Source organism: Lampetra fluviatilis, chromosome 28 (assembly GCF_964198595.1).
Source record: "Lampetra fluviatilis chromosome 28, kcLamFluv1.1, whole genome shotgun sequence".
Taxonomy (NCBI): Eukaryota; Metazoa; Chordata; class Hyperoartia; order Petromyzontiformes; family Petromyzontidae; genus Lampetra; species Lampetra fluviatilis.
This window is the reverse complement of record NC_136302.1, coordinates 347,796-371,289: the sequence shown is the minus strand read 5'-3', so window position 1 is coordinate 371,289 and position 23,494 is coordinate 347,796. Positions and strand designations below refer to the sequence as shown.

At 44.8% G+C, this 23,494-nt stretch overlaps 1 protein-coding gene across 9 annotated transcripts in view; it reads left to right on the top strand.

Annotated features, from left to right (window-relative positions):
* Positions 1-23,494, top strand: part of GIGYF2 (GRB10 interacting GYF protein 2) — a 131,793-nt gene that overhangs the window by 65,097 nt on the left and 43,202 nt on the right. For all 9 annotated transcript variants that reach the window (XM_078869497.1, XM_078869498.1, XM_078869500.1 and 6 more), the window contains exons 9-17: positions 2,141-2,364; positions 2,673-2,847; positions 5,054-5,236; positions 8,926-9,059; positions 10,267-10,411; positions 16,148-16,314; positions 17,351-17,451; positions 18,861-18,977; positions 19,793-19,902. In XM_078869497.1, the coding sequence (XP_078725623.1) occupies positions 2,141-2,364; positions 2,673-2,847; positions 5,054-5,236; positions 8,926-9,059; positions 10,267-10,411; positions 16,148-16,314; positions 17,351-17,451; positions 18,861-18,977; positions 19,793-19,902 (1,356 nt within the window). The remainder of the gene's footprint in view (positions 1-2,140; positions 2,365-2,672; positions 2,848-5,053; positions 5,237-8,925; positions 9,060-10,266; positions 10,412-16,147; positions 16,315-17,350; positions 17,452-18,860; positions 18,978-19,792; positions 19,903-23,494) is intronic.

Below are 23,494 nucleotides of genomic sequence, written 5' to 3'. Positions count from 1 at the left end.
GTTGTTGATAAAACCGTTGTTTAAAAAAAAATGTTTTAAGGAGTTTATTTTTCTGGCTGACTTGGATTGACGGACTGTCACGTCCAAAGGATGTGCAGATTGCTAGTCTAATATTTATAAAAGAGAAGACCCTCACCAAGCAATCAACGTCTTATCAGTAAACAATAGATTGATAAAAAAAAACTGAAACGGACCAAAGTACTGGCTTGTTCATGACATGCACTTCAGTACCAAATTTAGAGATGGATCTGAGCCAGCATGTACATGGCCCCTTGTTACTCCACTGCTGGATGAGGCCCTCCCCACGCCAGGCCCATCATGGGAATTAATTGATCCTACATATTGTTCCATAATTATGTTTAGCCAAACATTTGGCTCCTGCACTGAAAGACGTTTTCAAATTACCTTTTTTTGACTGTTAAAAATATAATCTTTTAAAATTCGTATTGTACTGTTTTTTAACATATGTGTAATAACCGACGTTGACGACACACAGCTTGGTCTCCGTCTCTGTCTTTATTCTTGTTATGCCGCTCACACTCCGCCGGTCCCGACTGTGGACCGGCTGTTCCACTGGCGCGCCCCGCGCGCTCATTCCGTCAGTTGCACTCCCACACACCGTTGGCTGACGGTGTGCTTGGAGTCGTCTCCAGCCACGTGGCCGATGGCGCTGGAGACCTCCCACGGCTCGACGTGGTCCCACTTTGAGTCTATGCCAACTGCCACGAGCCTCTTCCGGATCCCCCATATATTCCCCTCTCTCGTCATCCCGTCTCCACCTTCCATCACGCCCTTTCCGAACCTTCCAGATCACGCCCTTCACTTAGCGCCCCCCCCGGCTCCGCCCCTAGGCTCCGCCCCTGATCATCCGGGCATCCGATTGGACCGGAGCTGAGCGGCGGACCTCCCCATACGCCCACCTTACTGGGCCCCGCCCCCAATACTCCGGACCGTCCGATTGGCCCAGAGCTGAGCGGCGAAACTTCGCTTACGCTCGCATTACATATTTATTATGAACTTCTTTCACACCGTACGTAGCCAACCTTGCTAATTGGAAGTGCGGGGAAGGACAACAAAGTAAACGGAAAAAGCACTTAACAAAGTTAATTTGAAAAAAAAAACAGATCCATTGTCATTACATGGTAGGTGTGCGATTTGGGTAGAGTTTTTTTTTTTTGCGTCGCTTATAATCACATGACGAAAGTCAACATCCGTACATGCAAAACCGATACAAGCCCATTTACCGGATTTCCACACACAAAGAAGTGTCTAGAGCACGAAATGCAATGCCTTCATATTTTAAACTGAGAAACAAAGGGAGCTGCCCCAGTTGTGTTATGGACAGCACACCGGAGATCGCTGGGTTCAGTTCCATCTCCTGGCCTGGCAGTTGAAACAATGGAGCAAGTTTCTCGAATCCCCCCCCCACCGCCTCTGTCCACCAAGCAGTATACATGGGTGCACCACAGGTAGTCGATCATGTCGAGTGTGGTGGAGTACAGTGTGGGAATGTCTACCTCTCCACATTTAGGAACATGCATTTAGAGTATTTGGCTGCTATCAATTTCCACATAATAAGCCCCTTCGTTGCGCTATCATTTATGGCCAGGTTGCTTCTGACAAAATAGCTATATAGCTCAGTGGGCCTTACCTGGTAAAATACAAATAGTTTTTTTACAACAGTGCAACGGAACAATTGCAGGGCTGCAAGTTTTTTTATCCTTAATGTCGCCACCCACTGAATGATGTTGGTATCAACATCAGCATTGTCCTGCACGGCCCATCCAGACCACAGAGGGAGATTTTGGCCACCTAGCCCATCCCTTAGTGCTACACAGCATGCCTTACTTCATCTCTGCACCCGACTCGTTTGCCGTGAGAGATTTATCTACAGACTAAAGTTAGTTAAAATTTAGTTTAAAATCGTGCAATGTTGCATTCAAGCCATTTGAGCCTCCGATGAGTTTTTAGCATCAGGCCTGCTGCCAGTGCAGTTTGTACATTCGCACGTGCTGATCGGTGTTGTACTAAACTTTCACTGGAATCAGTTGCCGGTTTTAGCAACAATGGTTGAACAACCCTGGTGCTTGGAAGAAGTGTTCTTATGATGCACCGCACGTCGGGGTTTTTGCGTATGTAGACGGGCCACGCTCTGCCGGGTGGCGCGAGCCGGGTGAGCGTCCCAGGAGGAGGTTCGACTTTGAGTTCCGGGAGAGGGACGAGGAGCGAGGAGGAGGAGGAGCGTACCGGCGCACGCGGTCTGGCTCGGGCAGTTTTGACGATGACAACCTGCCCGAGTGGTGTCTGGATGACGAGGGGGAGATGGGCACCTTCGACTCATCCGGAGCGTTCATGTCCTTCAAGGTAACATTCTGTCACCGATCCCTCTGTCCATTTGGAGTGCAGCATGGGCCTGTGGGAAATCTGTACTAAGATTTATGAATGTTAATCAAGAAATTACTATAAATGTGCAAATAATGACTTGGAATTATTTTGTATGGCAGAGTGATTCGCAAAGTTCTATGTTGATATCGAGATTGGTAAACCATTTGAGGGCTAAGGACGTGATGTCGTCTCTTGAGATACTGCCAGTGAATGAGCGAAGCCTGTAGTTGTCGTGTGTAGATGCAGGTCGGGCGTGTGGTGCTTGTAACGGGCCATTGCTTTTGCAGAAGGGCCCGAAGGAGCCCATCCCTGAAGAGCAAGAACTGGAATTCAAGGGCGCCGACGAAGAGGATGAGGAAGCAGATGATGAGGGGGAGTTCAGACGGGAAGATGCCGAGGAACGACAGTGCAGCAGGGACAACAAAGACGGGGAAAAACTCTTATCTCAAGACGACTGGGATGGTAATTGTTGTTCAGAGCGCTACTCGTGATGTGTAGATCTGCGTTGGTTCTGTAAACAATGATGAGAGATGAGCTCTGTCCACCCCGGTATCGGAAGACCTGCAAGTTTCTGACACTTTTTGGTCTGTCGATGCTCATGACGCAAGGTTAAGGCCAGATGGATTTTTAATCCTTTCACAGCCAGATCTCGTCTATTCTCAATACCTGGCAATGATGCCCTCCTGTGGCCGACATCGATATTTCATATGTGTGGATGTAGATGTGTTCTTTTGCAGGTCACACACGATGATAGTGTAGTGGTAGTGTAGGGGGTTAGCGCACTGCACGACGAACCGGGCGGCCTGAGTTCGATTCCTGCTCACCGCCAACACGAGTGACGATTAGCTGAACCAGTCCTGGGCCTCTCCTAGATCGACTCAGCCTCAATTGAGTACCTAGTGTGATGTGTAAAAAATTGCCACTCCAGAGACAAAGACGCCCGGGCTTGATGCTGGCCACCCACCGCCTCGTGTGCGGTTCTGACCTTCATAGGTACTCGCTAACAGCACTGGCCCCAACAGTCTGTTAAGGTTATACTGGGGAATCTTTGTCTTGTTCTTTTGCAGGTCACACATACGACTATATGCCCACTGCCATCTATTGGCAACATTTGGAAAACAAACATTGCAGTTTAAAAACAAGGGTCATGCCATGGTTATTCCACAAATTTCCACTAAAAAGAAATCTAGGCTCACCACCATTTTGAACAACAAAACGGTGGCTGGCTGGCTGCAGGCTGACACATGGATACGAAAAATGGGTGTATATCAAAGGGTTAAAACATTTGATTTAAAGCTTTCGTGACTGCAGGGATTCATCTTCTTGGTTCTTTCGATAAAGTCACGTAGAAGGGAAGTAATAAAATAATAAAAATAAAACATAATAAAATCATTCTCACGACGTTTCGGCCACAACGCAAGTAGCCGTCCTCAAGTGAAAACCAGGTCTGTCGACAGCGTCGCCTCGACAGACCTGGTTTTCACCTGAGGACGGCTACTTGCGTTGTGGCCGAAACGTCGTGAGAATTATTTTATTATGTTTTATTTTTATTATTTTATTACTTCCCTTCTACGTGACTTTACCGAAAGAACCAAGAAGTTAAAACATTCCTTTATCCATGGAAGAATATGGGGCATAATATGACAAGCTTCATTTTGTATTGATTTAGTTGGGTTTATCCTGCAGCAGATGTGTGTGCAGTCAGAACACGCGCAGTCCCACTTGTTTATGCAATGTACAGGGTGTTTCAAAAAGATGAACCCAATTTCAAAGCAGTATATTTCACGATGGCAACATGTTACAATTACACAAAAAGTTACAAACGGTTTAATGAGTTATCAAGTTTTTCTAATAATTTTCTAAATTCTCTGTGCCCTCCACCTGCTATACGGACAACATCGAGACGATAGTTGAATTCGTCCCAAACGCCTCTCGAAGTGTCTTCTTCCACTGAAGTCACCGCTGCCGTGATTCTGTTTTTGAGGTCATCCAGATTAGTCGCTAATGGTGGCACAAAAACACGATCTTTGATGTATCCCCACAAGAAAAAGTCGCAGGGTGTGATGTCTGGGGATCTTGGGGGCCAAGAGTGTAGCGCCAAGTCTTGGGGTCCCGTGCGACCTATCCAATGTTGAGGCAGTGTGTCTTGCGAATGACTGAGGATAGGGGCTGTTTGTGCACTGGGAGAGGCATCTAGTGGTAATCATTTGAAACTCTATGCCCTGCCCTTTCAAATAGTAATAGTTTCATTCATGGGCGGTTTGTGGTTGCAGAGATATAGCGATTTCAAATCGGGTCCATCTTTTTGAAACACCCTGTATATTGAACTTCTTTCGTACCGTATGTAGCAAACAGTGCTAATTGGAGGCGTGGGTGAAGGACAACAAACTAAACACAAAAGGCAGTTCTAAAGAAATGAGTTTTCAATCTAGATTTAAAAGTGCATAACTCCAGTTGCTTCCTAATATGCTGTTGCTGAAGAAATTTCTGCAACACCTGGGTTTTCTCGCTTGAGAGACAAGCATATTAACGACATACTTAGATGTGTAACGCAGCAAACAGCGAGCTCTCAGTTGAGTGTCGGATGGCATGTCTCCAGACACCTAGGATATGTGTCTTATAGCTTCCGCATTCTCATGATGTTATTGTTACATTCTCTCTTGTGCAGAAGCATCCCTCGAAAGTGGAAAACAGGAAGACCGACTGTCACCAACGCAATGTTTTTCAAAAGAGCTGCCTGCTGTGACTGGGAACCAGCTCTCATTGCGGGAAGAGGGTTCCATTTCACATAAAGATCCTGAAAAAATGGATGTGCCTGACAATCAGACACTGCAGCATGGCTCACCACAAGGTGTGTATATCACCATGCAGTACTGGGTACATGGTGTCATACTGGTAGGAACCTCCTGGTTACACCAGCCCACAGCGGATTATTGTATCCGTCCGTCGTGCATCAAAAAATGGGAGGGTCGGGCTGGGTGGAGAGGGGAGGGTGGGGAGGGGCTGGGTGAGGAGGGCGGGGCTGGGTGGGGAGGGGAGGGTGGGAAGGAGCTGGGTGGGGAGGGGCTGGGTGGGGAGGGGCTGGTCACCCCGTGGTGCCCTTATAAAACTCAACGTTTAACCTACTCACGCCGGCTTGTGCCCGCCCTCACAGTTGCGGAATACACCACGCCGCCGTTGACCCTGGCCATTGACCGAGCAACCCAACGTTCCTACCATCTCCCTCCGCAGGAAGGTGTTTATAACGATTGTCTTATACCTCGGGGAGCTGTTGTGGTGCAATTGTGAGTGAGCATATTAAATTTGCAGTTCAAAGTTCGCCAGTTTGAATTCACGTCTTGATGCTGCAGTTGAGACATTGGGAAATGCTTCCTCTATAATCAGGGGTTCCCAAACCTTCCCAACTCGGGACCCACCTGAGTAGGCACGTAATTTTTTTAGGACCCATATCCATTCAGGCGGTGTGTGAAAAGCAGTGGTGGCTGGTGGCTTCTAAGTCAGAAGAGGAGGCACAAATACTAACCCTTGCTGGGAAATAGGGTAATTTTACACATTTTGGAATTATCTTGGCAGCAAAGGTGTGTTTCAGAGGATCCTACCTTTGTATGAAGATGTTAGTGCTGCTCACAGGGTGATAATGCATTTGGCCAAACAGACACAGAGATACAAAGACAAATACACTTGCACAAATACATGGAGACAGATTGGAGACTGATATGGAGATACACAAACATGGAGACAAATACATAGGGAGACACAGACACCAATACTCTCGCAGACACACAGAGAAATAGACAGATACGGAGAAACACACAGATACAAAGACGGCAACAACAATAACCGCCATTCTCCACGAAGTGGGAGTGACGTCACCACAGTGCTTGTGCCAAGCTATGTGCACTTTAAGTCCATGTGAAGTGTCAAACGGCCTGCTGGCAGGAGATCACGGGATAGACCCAGGTGCCATAGGTTGACTGACTGAGATGACTGGTTGATGCACCACCTGTGCCCCCTACTTTGCCAACTTGCTGTGTTTTAGCCGCCCGGCACTCCACTCGTTGTTGTGAGCATCGCTCCTCTGCTCTCCTTATTTTCTAAGGGCGTCAGCCTCCAACGACCCAGTAGAGTTCTTAACGAGCCTCCTCCACAGGGGTTGATCTTGACATCGCTGGTACCAGTCATTGGCAAGTCATCTCAGCTCCATATCCACTCGTATCTCATAATTCCATCTCTTCGCTAGCCCCGTTTAGCCCCCTCTACCCTGCCGAACAAAAGCTGTTTGGGCATGCGGGTTACATGCCCCAGCCAACACAGCCTTGCCTGCCGGAGGAGCTCACCGATAGGACTGTTCAGATTTTTTAAAGATTTGTGAGTTCACACAATCTAGCCTGGTTAAACCCAGGATGGATCCTAGGCAGGCCAGCCTGAATGTTTATAACTGGCGAAAATGTTCCATTAAGGGGGGGGGGGGTCAATAAATGGAAGCTTTATAGCCCGAATTGTGCATTAGCATGAATTTGAGAAGCTGTATGCAGTCACTGGTCAAGTTATAAACAACAGGAACATTGATACACCTAATGATTGTGTTCTAAACTTTATTCAGTTTTATCTGCAATTTAATCTGTGAGATGGCCAGGAGACGGCAGTGCAGAGGGAGATTGAAGCCATATGCACGTATGTGTGTAGTTTTCCCTAGGTTCTCAGCTTTGCTCACCATGAGTAGTATTAGGATTCGCTGAGGCTTCTCTAGATAAAAAGGGCATTATTTGAAAACATCTTTTCAAATAAATGTGTGTTTTATGAAAATGGCATTTCTTAAACTGGTGATGTAAATGTGCCCATTGTGTGCCTTAAATGTGTTCATGAAGAAGAAACATTTTTAGTTTGTTAATTCCACCTCGTTACTGCATTCATGTTTAGAAAAAGAAAAATCTATACTTTTGTAGTGACATGGCTGGATGTGACCATGCAGTAGGTGCAGTACCGGCCCCAGAGGGGCACGGCGTGCGGTGTAGCGACATCGCCGGATACCACAATGTGGGTATAGTTCCGGCCCTAGAGGGGCACGGTGTGCACTGAATAATAGCGCTGGATGGCACCACACTTTAAGTGCAGTGCCGACCCTACAGGACAGGGTGTGTGGGTGCCGACCGAAGGATAGAGTTGTGTGAGGCCATGGCACTCTGGTTGACCTGGGAGGACACGTGACCGGTGAAGTTGATAGTGGCCCCAAGAGGGGGCTCGGGGAGTCACGTGATTGGGACCCAGATCCTTCCCCAAGAATTCTGGAAGGTGAACGTGGCATAGGGCGGAGCCGGCCACGCCATAGAGAATATAAGCCGGGTCCCGAGAGGGGACCAGGGTTGTTGTTCATCCTGGAAGAAACCCTTCCATCTACGATCTCCGTTCAACGAGTCTCAAACACGTGGACCCGGGCCGAAGTCGTTGGTCCCGGTCCGTAGTAGCAGTTACGTAGTAACCAGTGTAGTTAGCCGGGTGCTTCACCACCTTAGGTTGTTATTTTGTTCAGGGGAAGTTACCCCGTGTGTTGGAACTGAATAAATGTGTTGTTTCCAAAGTCTACGTTTGCGACTCAGTTGAACCCATTACACTTTTATAACGGTATATTTTTAGGTTATCCGTGTGGGGATAGAGTCCACATTCGTAAATAATCCAGCCTCCTATCCACTACAAATAGTACGTGGCTGAAGCCAATTCCCACCCAAACATGGACCAAGTAAGTTCATTACAATTCTCCGATCACGCCGTCAACGTTGTCACATTGCTACGGTGTACGAGACACCCAGACTCAATCTGATCAAAGAAACTAAATAAATTGATTTCAGCCACCTAAGTGGGACAGTTTGTCGGAGGCCGGACTTATTAACTAATGTGGACTCTCTCGCCACAGCTAACGTGAATATACTCTTAGAATTAGGTTTGATTTCATTCTGCAGAAAGGGCCCAATGAGCTGCTGTTCTCTTTTATGGGAGTCCCATGACATTATGAATGGAATATGCTATATATGGTGACAGATCTTAGTTCGAATCAGTATACCTGTGAAAGCCCAAGACAGAAATGTACTCATCGCTACATATGTTTTTGGGAAGGAACAATGTTGCATTGTTGAGCATGGAGCTCGAAGTTCAAAATTTTTATTTTTTTCAGGACACTTTCTGATGTTTTTTTAATTGTTTACATCTTGTAGTGTGTTTGTACGTCTGTGCGCTTGCAAAAGCGATATCACCCGATGCCAGTTGGTGCCATTTTTGGCGGGAAAACTACGTAAGTGACCAGACATCCGGTTTCTGAGTCAATCCAAAACAAAAATACATTTTGTGTTATATCCAGGCCTGATTTTCTGTTTTTTTTTTTATTTTGAATGAGAATGCCTATATTAGAGTGCATAATGCTCACAATGTATCTCCTTGATCCATAATCTTCCAAAACTAAACGTTCATACCATGCATCAATGTAGAATGTGTACTGAAGGTAAGAGTTAAATTTTCACCAATGCAACTTAATTTTTTCCCTTTCAGACCTCTCAAGCTCAAAGGCTGTCAGTTCTGATGTCCTGAACTCTGTGGGCATTTCGGGGCCTGGCTCTGGCAAGCGAGATGGAGTCGTTGGCCATGATCATGATGATGATGAGGGCCTCAAGCACTTAGAGCAGGTGAGCCCACACAAGCCGGGCGTATAATCTACAGGTGCTCAAGTCATGCGACAGGCCTTAACTGAAAAATTAAGACGTCTGGGATTATATAAATCATAGTTTCTTTAAAAGGACTGGACTCCAAAATCCATATTGAAACACATTGGTAGCATCTGCGCTATCATAACAATACAAACGCAACTTAATTTCTCATTCTGTCTGTGTGTTTGTGTCAGTCACAGTATCATACATGGTCAATTGAGGCCTCATTTAATTTGTTGGTCACACAAAGGTCCCTGTAGTTCTCAAGGTCAGGGACTGAAGGATCAAGTGACTGGTTTGGTTTTCCACCCGTTTGAAGGTGCAACATCAAAACAACAACGCTTAGGCTACAATATTTATTAACCCAAAATATGCAGGCTAAGGAACCTTAAGTAATAACGCAATCAAACACATTACCTTCGAAGAACAGACAGCATAAACTTAACGTAAGGTAGGTTTATACTGTTTACACATGGTAGAGTCGCTGCACGTGTTTTTATATCAATATCTATGTGCAGTGTCGACCACGTGACGCAACGGCTATTAACAGAGCACAATAGCATACACTCAATTACCCAACTCGCACACCACCATCAGCACAATACAGAACGTACCATCAATCACCGACCCACTCATCCCAATAGCACTGTCGTCTGCAGGATCAAAGTGTCGCAGGTGTCTGTTTAATGAGGTCCCTGATTGTCATTGAGATGGACCCCAAGGAGGACTCAGAGGGCAGAGATCTGCCTTGTTCCGCCCCACTCCAGATTATTGCCTTGGTCCCGACTCGTGCTGGTCTTGGCCCTGGGACTGAAGTCCTCGTCACTGGTCACTGGAATGCTTTTAGGCCACCTGTTCACTGACTTGGCCCTGCCACTTGCAGTGGAGTGGCTTAACTTGGCGCTGGCACTTGCGGTGAAGTGGCTTGACTTGGCCCTGCTACTTGCAGTGACTTGACTTGGCCCTGTCAGTAAGTTCTTCTTGGAGTGATTGAATCCTTCAATGTGAGTCCACTCCTTCAGCACTGTAGCAGCAAGTCCCCTCTTTTCTGAGTTGCACACCTCAGCTGGTGAGAGGTTTCTGTCATGGGTGGAGGCCTCATTTTCAGTGAGACCCCCCTGGCTGTTTAACTCCAGCGTGGTGTTATTTTTCCTTCTCACATCCCTCTCTCTCTCATGTGCCTCAGGAAGCTGAGAAGATGGTGGCATCGCTGCAGGACACCTCCCTGGAGGAGGATCGTCTGGACACAAAGAACAGGGCGTCTGCTCTTCCACTTACCCACGAGGCCGCTATGAAGTGGTTTTATAAGGATCCACAGGGAGACATACAAGGTATCAGTTGTTTGTTGTGTATGCAAACGGTCATGTCTGATTTATTATCTGTAGTCAAGACATTTGGTGATGTCTGTCTTGTATTAATGTTTTGCAAGCTTGTAATTTGTACTTTTCTAAGATAGGGTGTGGGAATGCACGATTCAAATGGCACTGTTTTCAATGCGCTTGTTGCTGCCATTTTAACCACAAGTGATTCTCAATTGTTGAGCAACAAATTGTATGTAACATAACTCTTCGTCTTTTCCTTCTATCGCACCGTTTTTTCATCGTTTTATTCTATACTCTTTGGTTTTTTCGGTAAAGTCACGTAGGTAGAAAAAATAATAGATCGCGACGTTTCGATTGCCACACAAACAATCGAACTCAGGTGGGATAGAGAAACAGGCTGCTGAATCAAGTCCTTATATATCGAGCCGAGAGGGGGGGGGGAGGGGAGTTGCCGCATCGGGCAAGAGGGTGGGGGCTAGAGATTGTGCCTAAGCGAGTGGGAAATCCAAAGATGGGAATCGATATGGGGGGGAGATACGTAGATGACACGTTCGTCATCTGGTCACATGGCCTGTCAGCACTGAACCAATTTTTCAACCACATCAATTCCCCATACACCCATCTATCAAATTTAGCATGGAAGTGGAAAATGATGGCAAGCTACCATTCCTGGATGTTTTGATTGAGAAGAGACCTGATGGCTCGTTGGGACACTTGTCTACAGGAAAGCCACCCACACAGATTACTATCTAAAGCCTGATTCCCACCACCATCCAGCCCAGAAGAATTCCCTCATCAAACACTACACCATAGGGCCCACTGCATTTCCGACCAGCACCACCTATCCAGTGAACTGGAGCACGTACGCCAAGCCCTCAAGATGAATGGATATTCTGACCGCACAATCCACAAAGCTGTATCCCCAACCATGGGTAGAGAACCATCTGAGGACCCAATCAAAACCATCACCTTGTCATAGATAGCAGGGGTTACCAAAAAGATTTCCAAAATCTTGAACAAACACAAGATTCAGGTTTGATTCAACACAGTACACAAAATCCGTGACCCGATCCCATCTGTGAAAGATGTGATTCCTGACATGCAATACCCTGGTGTCTACAAACTAAGTTGTGTCTGCGGTAGCAGTTAAATTGGGGAAACGAAACGACATGTTTCGGACCGTGTTCGCGAACGCAAGGCAGATTTGAAACACGGCAGAACCAATACCGCTGCCGTAGCTGATCACTGCTTGAATGCTGTGGGCTCACGCGACATTGTTTTTTCCGAGACCAAGGTACTTTGCGAACCGTCGGGCTACCATCAAAGATTTGTTCATGAAGCCATATAAACATAGACATAACGTCAACCGAGAAGATGGGTACAAATTGAGCAATCAGAAGGACGTTATTAACCAGGTAAAGCCTTAACTGGTTGTTCAATGTTTCCATCCTACTTGTCATTGTCAGCAGTTATTTCCGACTCTCTGAGTTACATTACCAATTTACATTACCAAGTTAAATGTTTTTACATTAACGGGCTAAATGTCTCACTAACAAAGCCAATGTTGCCCCTTTCCCTCGATGTGGCGATGGCTCTCGTTTTTTAGCAGATGACAACTGGCTGTGATGTTGTGTATGTGTCTTTCTGTGTGTGTATCTCTTTGTGTGTGTGTCTCTCGGTTTATGTGTGTCTCCCTCTGTGTTCGTCTCCCTCTGTCTCTCTCTTGTGTCTCTTTGTGTGTATGTCTCTCTCTGTGTCACTTTGTGTGTATGTCTCTCTGTGTATAGGTGTGTCTTTCTGTGGGTGTGTCTCTCTCTGGGTGTGTGTCCCTGTGTGGGTCTCTGTGTGGGTCTCTGTGTCTCTCTGTGTGTTTCTCTGTCTGTTTCTCTGTCTGTGTCTCTCTCTCTGCGTGGGTGTGCCTCTCGTTGTGCCTCTCTCCTTTCCTCGATGTGGTGTCGTTTGTCCAAAGAGCTGGATGTCTCACTAGCACAGCCACCGTTGCCGTTGGTTTGTTTACATTGACATGCTAATCTCTTCATGGGACCTCCTTTGCCAGTACCAAAATATGAGAGTAAGTTTTTCCCCTTTTATCTGGCAAAAAAACAGTTGTTAAACACCAAACTGAAACCTTTTAGAAATAAGATAAAACAAATCATGACGTTTCGATCGCAACACAAGCGACCTTCATCAGGTGGCACCCATATAGCAGGACAACCGTTAACATACCGAAAGAACCAAAGAGTAAGCTGTTACCAGCAAGAGCTTTCTAAGTTTTTGAGAACAAAGGTAGCTTAAGTTGTGTTACAGGGGTATTATAGTGTAAAAGTAATAAATAGCGTGGCATGTTAAAGGAAATGAACTTCGATTGGCAACCATTGGAAGGACGTGATTAACCAGCGCAGCAACCAGCTCCACAACCTGGTCTGACCAGTCTTCCTCTAGCAGCACAGCAGCGAGCTTCTCCGCGGCGGCAGCGAGCGAGCTCCGCACCCTCACGCGTTAGCACGGCCATCTTTTGGATCACTAACATTGACTTTAACATGATATTCTCATTAACTTCGCTCATTTACTTTTACATGCTTTTCTCATTAACTTTAACATGCTATTCTTGGTTACACAGACTGACATTCACTTGCTATTTTTTTCATTAACTTTACATGCTTCTCTCATCAAAATACATATGCTAATCCTACATTCTAATCTGAGCTCTTATGTGCTACGGAAGCTGATTAACTTTCCACTATAATCCAACATGCTAATCTAAGTTCATTTATTTTAACATGCCACGTTATTTATTACCTTTACACTATAATACCCCAGTAACACTACTTCGGCTACCTTTTTGTTCTCAAAAACTTAGAAAACTCTTTCTGGTAACAGCTTCTCTTCACAAGGCAGCTGACATCGTGCTGCTCGCAGCAGATATCGCGGTTATCGCGATTTTCACCTGAAGACGGGCGCTTGTGTTGCGTTCGAAACGTCGTGATTTATTTTGTTTTATTTCTATCTACGTGACTTTACCGAAAGAACCAAAGAGACAGAATTCCTGAAGTCACGAAAGCTTCAAATCAAGAAAAAACGTACTCTGATAATATATGCATTGACTTTGAAACTGATTGGTCCACATCAGAGACAGCTTTCTTTTAAGCCTCGTCTCAAATGGTGTTCGACCAGAGGACGCCAAAAGGCGTACAGCACAAAGACAAGCACTATCAGAGTAATGAGAGCTCGGGTGAGCATCTACATCATGGGACCTCCTTTTCCAGTACCAAAATATGTTGATAGGTTTTCTCCTTTTTTCTGGCAACAAAATAGGTGTTAAGATGTTAAAACACCAAACTGAAACCTTTTACAAGGAATCATGTCTGCATTGACCACAATACTTGTGGTCAAAATGCAAAAAAAAAACACACTGATAATATATGCATTGTACGCCTTTTGGCATCCTCTGGTCTAACACCGTTTGAGACGAGGCTCAAAAGAAAGCTGTCTGGTGTGGATCAATCAGTTTCAAAGACAATGCATATATTTTGATTGTGGTTAATGCAGACATGATTCCTTGTAAAAGGTTTCAGTTTGGTGTTTTAACAACTTCACCTGTTTTGTTGCCAGATAAAAGGGGAAAAACTTAATCTCACGATAATCTCTCAAAATACAATATGGCCACCCCCACGGCTCTCGCGGCTCTCGCATCAACCACACCCCCCCCCTTTCCCATCCTTCATCTCGGTTCCCATCTTTGGATTTACCACTCGCTTAGGCACAATCTTTAGCCCCCACCCTTTTGCCCGATGCGGCAACTCCCCCCCTCTCGGCTCTATATGTATATGAGGACTTGTTTCAGCAGCCTGCTTCTCTATCCCACCTGAGGACAATTGCTTGTGTGGCGATCGAAAAGTCGTGATCTATTATTTTTTCTACCTACGTGACTTTACCGAAAGAACCAAAGAGTATGGATTCCTGCAGTCACGAAAGCTTCAAATACAGTTTTATTCTACTTCTGCCTCACGCTACAAATACGGTATACCTCGTGTCATTTCTGTTGCGCAAGTGGCTGATAACGGATTTCTTTTTTTTCCGTAATTCACCCGCCTAACCTGACAGGACACGTGGATTTGTTATTCAGCTTTACAGAGCTGTTGAAGAGAGTTTCAAAAGGTTTCCTGAGTTGTAACAGCAAAGTTAATTATTCATGTTGTAATATTTATAATAATGTGGCACCCTTAAACAATGGATTTCTGACCAACTTGCATAAAAAGAAGAAATAAAAGTGAAGTTATCGAGGAGATAAAGATTAAAGAAACCAGATAGAGACCTAGAGAGGAGGAGATCAGTTGGTGGGGTCTTCAGCTGGAAATTAAAAGTGTCCATCCACTCTTGAGTTCCTGACTTCCCAAGGGCATGGAATTCGAGACCCTGGACACTGTACAGACAGAACCTCGGTGATCACCACCCAAGGCTCGAAACCTGGAGTGTGGTAACGCTGCTCAGTAGGGCACGGATTGGGGAACCTCAGATATCTCAGTGGAGCATGTAGCTGGATGTTTGAGTTTGTGGCTGAATAAAGTCGTGGATGTACAGTGGCGCAAGCCCATAAAAACCTTGAACACAGCGAGGAGAATCTTAAACTCAATGCAGGCTTGAGCCGGAAGCCAATACAGTGACGTGATGAGCACAGGTGAGCTATGATCCTGAAGAGGAGTGCGAGTGAGCACCCTGATGGCTGCGTTTTGGCCGGACTTCAGTTTAGTCAGGAGGTTATTCGGGGCTCCAGAGAAACAAGACATCGCAATAGTAAAGACTTGAAAAGAAGAGCGAATAGGCCCGCTTCTTAGTCTTCAAAGCAAAGAATGTGGTGCAGCTGGGTAACATTCCTTAAATGAAAGAATGATGTCCTCACAACTCTGTTGACATTTGAATGGAAAGATAAATACTGATTCAATAAAATATAAAGATTTTTAGTTTTGTGTGTTAGGCAGACGTTTTGATTGTCAATCACCAGATTGAGGGGGCCAACCTTGCACAGCTGGCTGGGACAGCTAATGATGAGGAGCTCGGCTTTCTGCCACATCCAGGATTTTACGAGCAAGAGCGACGATGTATGGCGCATAGGCCGAGGACACGGAGTCTGGGTTCCAGTTGAACATTTTGTCTTTGTGTGATTTCTGCGTCGCAATGGTCACGTAGGCCTTGGCCTTTGAAGCAAAGTTCCACGTGTGGCCACGATTGTTGGTGTTGGAGCAAAGCAACAAGCAGGGACATGATTATAACTTCATAAAGTAATTTATGTTCCATTTAGAACCTTTGATTTGATTGTGCTAAAGGATGAGTTAAATGTGAATTTTGAAAACAAGTAAACAGTTAAATTTTGGAAATTGAAAAACGTGTTAACTTGCAAAATTTTCTCAGTTAAATTATTGAACCTGGAAAATCCCTTGAGATGGAACATTTCGTTTGCAATAGTATCCAGAGTGTGAATTGACACATACGTGGCAATAATGCATGTACAAATATACATTTGCAGTGTTTGAACCATGCACAAGACAAAAACTGCTAAGTGGCTGCATCTTCCTAGTGGTCCTAGCAGGTTTATGATGTAGAAATCATTGCATGGTTCTTTGGAAAACATTTGTGTAAACAAAAAAAATCACTCTCTTATCTGGATGTCTTTTTTTTTTTAGAAAAGGCGTCCAACAGGATCCTGCGGCTGAGTTGGTGAATGTTCTGTCTCATGTATTTTGGCAGGTCCCTTCACCAACCAGGAGATGGCAGAGTGGTTCCAGGCTGGGTACTTCACCATGACTCTGCTTGTAAAACGCGGCTGCGACGAAGGTTTCCAGCCACTTGGGGAAGTTATAAAGATGTGGGGGCGTGTGCCGTTTGCGCCTGGCCCTGTACCTCCACCGTTCCTGGTTTGTTCTTGCGCTTTCTGCCAAACCTAGAATTTTATGCCGTTATTTTTTGTCATTTAATTCTCGTGCTGAAAGATACACCTGTACACATTGCCCATCTTACTGCAACCAGATGATTTCATGCTAAAGACATTTTTATGACTTCTACAGCAACCAAAGTACAACTGTTTTCTAAACACAACAGGTTTCCACTTTATTATTGAAACACAATGATTTTATGCTCATCCACTGGACGAAAATGTGTAAGACATTTTTCATGAGTTTTACTAAAGAACCTCAGTAACATGTTTTGCAATCGTATTCCAAATGTAACTTGGTCATTCGTTTTTATATCGTATTACTTCTGGTGCATTGGGTTTCACACTCGGCCTGTGTGGCTGTGGTTGTGTTTTTGCGTATATTTTCTCCATTAGCACACAACACAGTAGGGGAGTGACACACGGTAAAAGCCTGCCAAAGAGTAGCCATCGTTCACCGGGCAAGCGATGCACCCTGTGCAACCATGGATTTTTCTCTGAGTCCTCCGGTTTTTCCTTCCACATTTAGAAACATACCTTTTGAGTATTTGTCTGCTGTTCATTTTCACACAATAAGACACTTGGTTGAGCTATCATTTGTGACAGCCAGGTCGCTTCTGAAAAAGAGCTACATAGCTCAATGGGCCTTACCTGGTAAAATATATATCGTTGAGTTTTTTAAGCAAGTATTGAATTTTGGCAGCGGTGTACTTTTTTAGTGGGGTGTTCCAGTTTCTGTAGAGTTCATATTGATTATGAGGCTTAATACTATACTTGCAGGTAAGATGTGTTTACCCTCACTCCATTGAAGCTCTCTTAGTTAAGCGCATCATTTTATTTAAACGATGGGCTAATTTTATAAATGCCTTCAGTATTAATAATCATCTGCTCTATGCAATCTGCATCTCCGTTGCCTGCACTTGCCATTAGTTGTGCGTCTTCATTTTTACGTGCACTTCTCACTCTGAATTCTTACAGCGTCTCTGTGCATCCATGTCTTGTTTCCGGTGTCCCTGCAGAACGACCCTGACCACGAACGGTTGAAACGCCAACAAGAGTTGGCGATAATTCAGATGCAGCTGCAGTATCAACAGTTTCTGCAAGCCCAGCTCTACAGCAGGTGCTACACATTGCACGACATAAACAAATCTTGTTGATTTGTGTCCCTCTTTCACACTTTTGAATGAAGCTCCTAGTATGCCAATAAAAGTGTTAGAGGTTACACTTGAAGAATATATGGCCCTTTTTTTTTAGCTCACTTTGTGTTCCGATTGTGCTGTTGGTGCCTGCCATGTCATGAGACAGAGATGTATCATCCATGTGGAACACTGGAAGAGCAGCGCACCAACCTGTGTTAGAAAACAGCTCCAGAGTGGGGCATCACAGGATTACATCTGAGAGCACTCGGTACTACTTATCTGCACTTGTCCACGTGCCATGTTATGGAACTTTTTTGGCACAATTCCACTACATTTTTAAAAATAAATTTTCCCACCGGTGAAATTTTCACAAGTTAAACGAAATCTAAATTTACTACGTGTGTTGTTAGTGCAGTTCTTGGTGACCGTATTGAGAACATCAACTTGATACACAACCCGGTGTAGTCACAGTGGGCCGCTCCTCTCATGAGAACTTGTGTGTTCTATGTTCTCATCGGAGCCGGCTCTCAATACATTTGTTTTAAACTACAACATTAATATCATACACAACATCTAATACACAGTAGTCGACTTTTCAAGAAAGACTGCCAGTAATAGTAGTTCAGCTAGATCACTTTGTTGATAATTCTTTAAGTATTTAGCACTTTTATTGTCACTGTAAGCTTATACTTGTTGAGACTTCTTATTTTCCATGATTTTTATTTGAAAGTAAGCATGCGAGTTGTTAAATACTGCCTCTGCTAACTTTAGGTGATGCACTCAACATTCAAAACTTCTCGAGTCATTTTCCAAAAAAATTTGCACATGCTTCATTTTCTGACTATTTCTTATGAAGAAAAACAACTATGGGTTGGAGCTTTGGATGGTTGATATGGAAATTCCTCATTACCATGGTGGGGGAACCGTCTTGTCCATAGTCTGGCCATTGTTGAATTTCCACAAAGTGGTACAAATTTTATAAACCCTTGAGAGATGATGGGCTGACTTAACTCTTGAGAGGGGATTGAACTTGTGTCCTTTAGGTTGCAAGTCAGGCGATCAATTGCACTGTTAAACATGTTCATATAATTTAATATTGGTTATTTAAAAAAAAAGTTTTCTTCCACGTTTAAAATGTGCGAAACATCCCAGTATCGGACCACAGAGCTTAGTCAATTGTTGGTGGCAGCTCTTGCTGCCTTCCCTGCTAATCTGTGGGTTCCTGCATCTCTGTGTGAAAACAGTGCATGTTCCAAATTTTACCACATTTTTGAGGTGCAATTTTTATGATTAGTGCTGTATAAAAATTAATGTATTCACAATTATATTTTCAAAGAACGTGTGGTTGATTGAATGCTGATGGAACAATGTGGATGCCTTTTGTACACAGGCAATGTGCTCAGTCCATTGCGCAGCTCCAGCAGAAGGCCACTTTGGCACCATTGACCCCACAGCAACAGCAGCACTTAGCTCTTCTCATACAGCACTACCAGACGCTCAAGCAGAGGTGAGTGATGTGCACACAATCCGCTTGCTACTGGCATCTTCACACCAAACACGAGACACAAAACCAGCACACAGACTACACATACACAGACTACAAAGACAAAGTTCCCCCCTTATGGCCGTAACAGACTTTTGGGGCAAGTGCTGTTAGCGAGGAGCACCTATGAAGGCCGGGACGGCACACGAGCGAGTGGGTGGCCAGCACAGCGCCCTTTGTCTCCCCAGTGGCGATGACTAAACACTGCACCAGTTTAAACACTGCACCAGGTACTCATTTGAGGCTGAGTCGGCCTAGGGGAGGCCCAAGACCGATTCAGATTATTGCCACTGGTGTTTGCTGTGAGCAGGAATCAAACTCGGGTCGCCAGGTTTGTAGCAAAGCACGCTTATCAATACACTACACACTCGGACTAAAAATACAAAGACACATGCCAACACGAGCACGCAGATTCCAAAGACAAAGCTCCCCAGTATAGCCTTAAACAAACTGTTGGTGAAAGTGCTGTTAGCGAGCACCTATGAAGGGCAATACGGGGGTTTGGTGGCCAACACCATGCTCATCTGTCTTTGTCAGGCTAGCTGCACTTGGAGACCATGTTAAGGTTTGATGGCTTGCTGGCACTTCATTGACCAGATCCAGGTTTTATGGGTTAAATAAATTAGATAACTAGCAGGTGCACCACCTACATTGCCCCGCTGTGCCAGCTTGCTGTGCTTTAAGGATGAGTTATGGAATTATTGGTGTCTGTGTTTTTGTGTTCTGTTGCACTGTGTGTGCAGTGTGCTTCAGTGTGTTTAACGGCTGTGCTGTTGTAGGACCCAGGAGCACCAACAAGGCCTTATCCCTGCAGTGTCACGGTCCCTATCGGTACCCGAATCCACAGGTTCACTGTGGGAACTCAAGACGCCTACCTCCCAGCCTGCAGGTGAGCAGCACAGTGTATGAAAACCCTTGGTAGATAACACTATACAACATAATTTTTGTTCCTGGGTAGTAAGTGTTATTTCGTAATTGCTTATGCCTAAAAAGTATAGAAAATGGCTATTATTCCCCACAAACTTTGCTTTTGTGACCAGGACAGTGATATTTTTTAATTTACCTATTTTCAATGAGAAACGGGCGATTTGGGTCTTCGTTCACATAAAATCAGTAAAAAAAACATTTGAATCAAAATTAACATGTATTCATACTAAAGTAATACAAAAATTACGACAAAAGATTTAGAAGTGGGTAGTTTTTCGAGATTTACCATTATACTGTAAATCACTTTCACCAATCCACCACCAAATGTAGTCTCCCATCATGTTCCGTGATACTGTCCTTGGTAGCGGCGTTCAAAGTCCAGTATATCCTGGTGGAAGCGCTCGCCTTGCTGCTCAGAGTACACTCCCATCTTCTCCTTGAATTTATCAAATTGAGCATCAAGGATTTGGACTTTGAGGGACATCCTACAGCTCGTGCCGTAGTTCTTCACCAGAGTCTCTATCAGCTCCACATAGTTTTCGACCTCGTGATTGCCCAGGAAGCCACGCACCACTGCGACAAAGCTGTTCCAAGCCGCTTTCTCCTTACTAGTAAGCTTCTTGGGGAATTCATTGCACTCCATGATCTTCTTTTTCTGTGGTCCGATGAAGACACCGGCTTTGACATTTGCCTCACACAGCTTAGGGAAGAAGTCTTGAAGGTACTTGAAGGCTGCCGACTCCTTATCTATAGCTCTGACAAATTGTTTCATGAGGCTCAATTTGATGTGCAGTGGTGGCATCAGCACCTGCCGGGGGTCCGCCAGTGGCTTCCACTTGACGTTGTTCTTCCCCACAGAGAACTCGGTCTGCTGTGGCCAGTCCCGCCTGTGGTAGTGTGCCTTGGTGTCCCTGCTGTCCCAAAGGCAAAGATAGCAGGGAAAACTTGGTAAAACCGCCTTGGAGACCCATCAGGAATGCTACCATTTTGAAGTGTCTGATGACCTCCCAAACGTACTCATCATACTTCAAGGCATCCAGCAAGGTCTTGATGCTGTTGTAATTCTCTTTGAGGTGCACCGAGTGAGCCAGGGGAAGAGATGGGTTGTTACCATTATGGAGCAGCATGGCTTTGTGGCTCTTGGATGAGCTGTCAATGACGAGGCGCCACTCATTCTGGTTACAGGCGATTCCGATTGCCTCTAACAGACTGGTCACATTGTGGTAGAAGCAGAGCCCATCTTGACGAGGGAAGAAGCTGCAAAAAAGTTGCTGACGCTTCCTCTGATCTGCGACTTGCACACTTTCATCCAACAAGTTCCACTGCTTGAGCCTAGACGTCAAAAGCTCGGCATTGGACTTGGTAAGACTGAGATATCTGATCAAGTCGTTGAGGTCTTTCTGGTTGGGGTAGTATGGGTTTCTCTCCTCAGCTCCACCTCTAAAATTGTCATCTGGATCTACATCTTCCTCATTCTCTGACTTTGCTGCTCTCCGGAGAAGTGGGTAAAGAGAGCTCATGGCAGTGTGGCACCGGGATGATGGATGAAGGAAGGTCCGGATACGTGATAGCAGGTGCATTCTTGCCAGTCCGACGTTTGGAAGAGTCCACCATGCAGAAGTAGCAGTTGCTTGAGTGGTCAGTGGGTTCCCACCAAATTCTTGGGATAGCGAACTTCATGGCTCTCTTTTCCCCTCTGTAGCATCCTACAAAAATACATTTATTTCGCCCATGACTATTGTGTAAGAGATTCTCGCAACATTTTTCATGTATGATATATTTTTTCCATAACATTGAAAATTGTAAAACATTTTCAAATTATAAACTTTACAATTTTACAATTTTTTGACAAATTTTATAACATAAAATTCCGAGCAACAATTGTCCATCTTACCTTCCAGATTTTCTTGCATTGCTCGCAGGTGAAATGAGGTGTCCAGGGTTTGTCTTGATCCCTGACAGGTATGCCGAGATATGCCTTGCAGGCCTAACACATCTTAGCAGATCCTTTCACAGAGTACTTTTTCGCTCTTGTCTTGATAAATTGGCTGCATATAAAGCAAAATGTGTCTGCCGGATGCTTGCAGCCTCTTGATGCCATCTCAGAAAAATGCAGATATGTATCCTATTTAGGCAGCTGGAACTATACTGAACTGGTGGGCTTAAGGCCCCTGTATTTATGCTACTATTACTGGAAAGTTATAGAATGTTCTAGAAGTTACTCCAAATTTACTCAGCACTGAATCTATCTGGAATGTTCTGGAAAATAGGTACATTTCAAAATATCACTGTCCTGGTCACAAAAGCAAAGTTTGTGGGGAATAATAGCCATTTTCTGTACTTTTAAGGCATAAGCAATTAGGAAATAACACTTACTACCCAGGAACAAAAAAAATGGTTACACAGTGTAATTTACCTTTATTTAAACAAGTGCGAGTTCTAAAACATAGACATACATTTTCAAGATACACAGTACAACGTTTTATGGAGAAGCCCTAAATGAATACATTGCATTTGTGTAGCACGTGGTTAACAGCCATAATAACCTTTATTGTGCTCTGGAAGTATGATAAAGATTATTATGGCATTTGAGCACAGATGTCCGAGATGGATGATAAGAATTGTCATGTCAAGACAAGATTAGCAATGGAGAAGTCCAGAATGAGAACACTTTTGTGTTGTGGATACGATCAGGTAGGAACGGTGGCACTGGGTAGGGCACGAGTGTGTCGGATGGGTGAGGGCCGTTTGCCAAAACAAGCATAGGGAAGTGGTCTCCACGAGTCCGGCGGCGACCAAGAGAGCGACCTAAGGCCAGATGGTGAGGGACTGTAAGGGCACACCTTGGAGGTTGCGTGTCTACTGTGTGGCAGCTGGTAGATTTGGTGGAGGGTAAGGGAGTTTTGGCGACGTGTGGTGGCATCAACATCTTTGGCCCTGATGTGACATCTTGACATTCTGGGAAAGGTTTGCTTTCAGTAGCATAGAGGATTTTATGCGTTGACAAACTTGATATTACTTCCTCCATATAGCAGGATGTAAAGAGTAACAGTTTTGAAACGTATTATCGTTAAACGCTACACTTTTTCAACCAATCGAAGGGGGCAATAGACATACTATGGAACACATTGACGCCGCCAGGATGTGCATGGATGACACATTCGTCGATGTTGTAGGATAATGTAGGCAGGCTAAGCGTCCTCAAGAAATGGTGCAATGCAATGCATAACACTCAAAAAGTAAAAATCATTAATTTAACTGAAGGTAGGTTTGAACTCTTTCAACAAGGTATAGTCCCTGCGCTTGTGTCTATATCAACATCTATGCACAGTGTCTACCTGGCGAGGCAATGGCTATTAACAGCACAATAGCATACACTGAACGACCCAACTCACACACCACCATCAACACAATACAGAGCGTATCCTTGACACAATCACCTACCCACTTCATCCCAATAACACTGTCGTCTGGGTACTGTATGGAATAGAGACTGTCTCCTTATTGGCCCGTCCTGATGACCTAACGACATCTTGTCGTGCAGGATCAAAGTG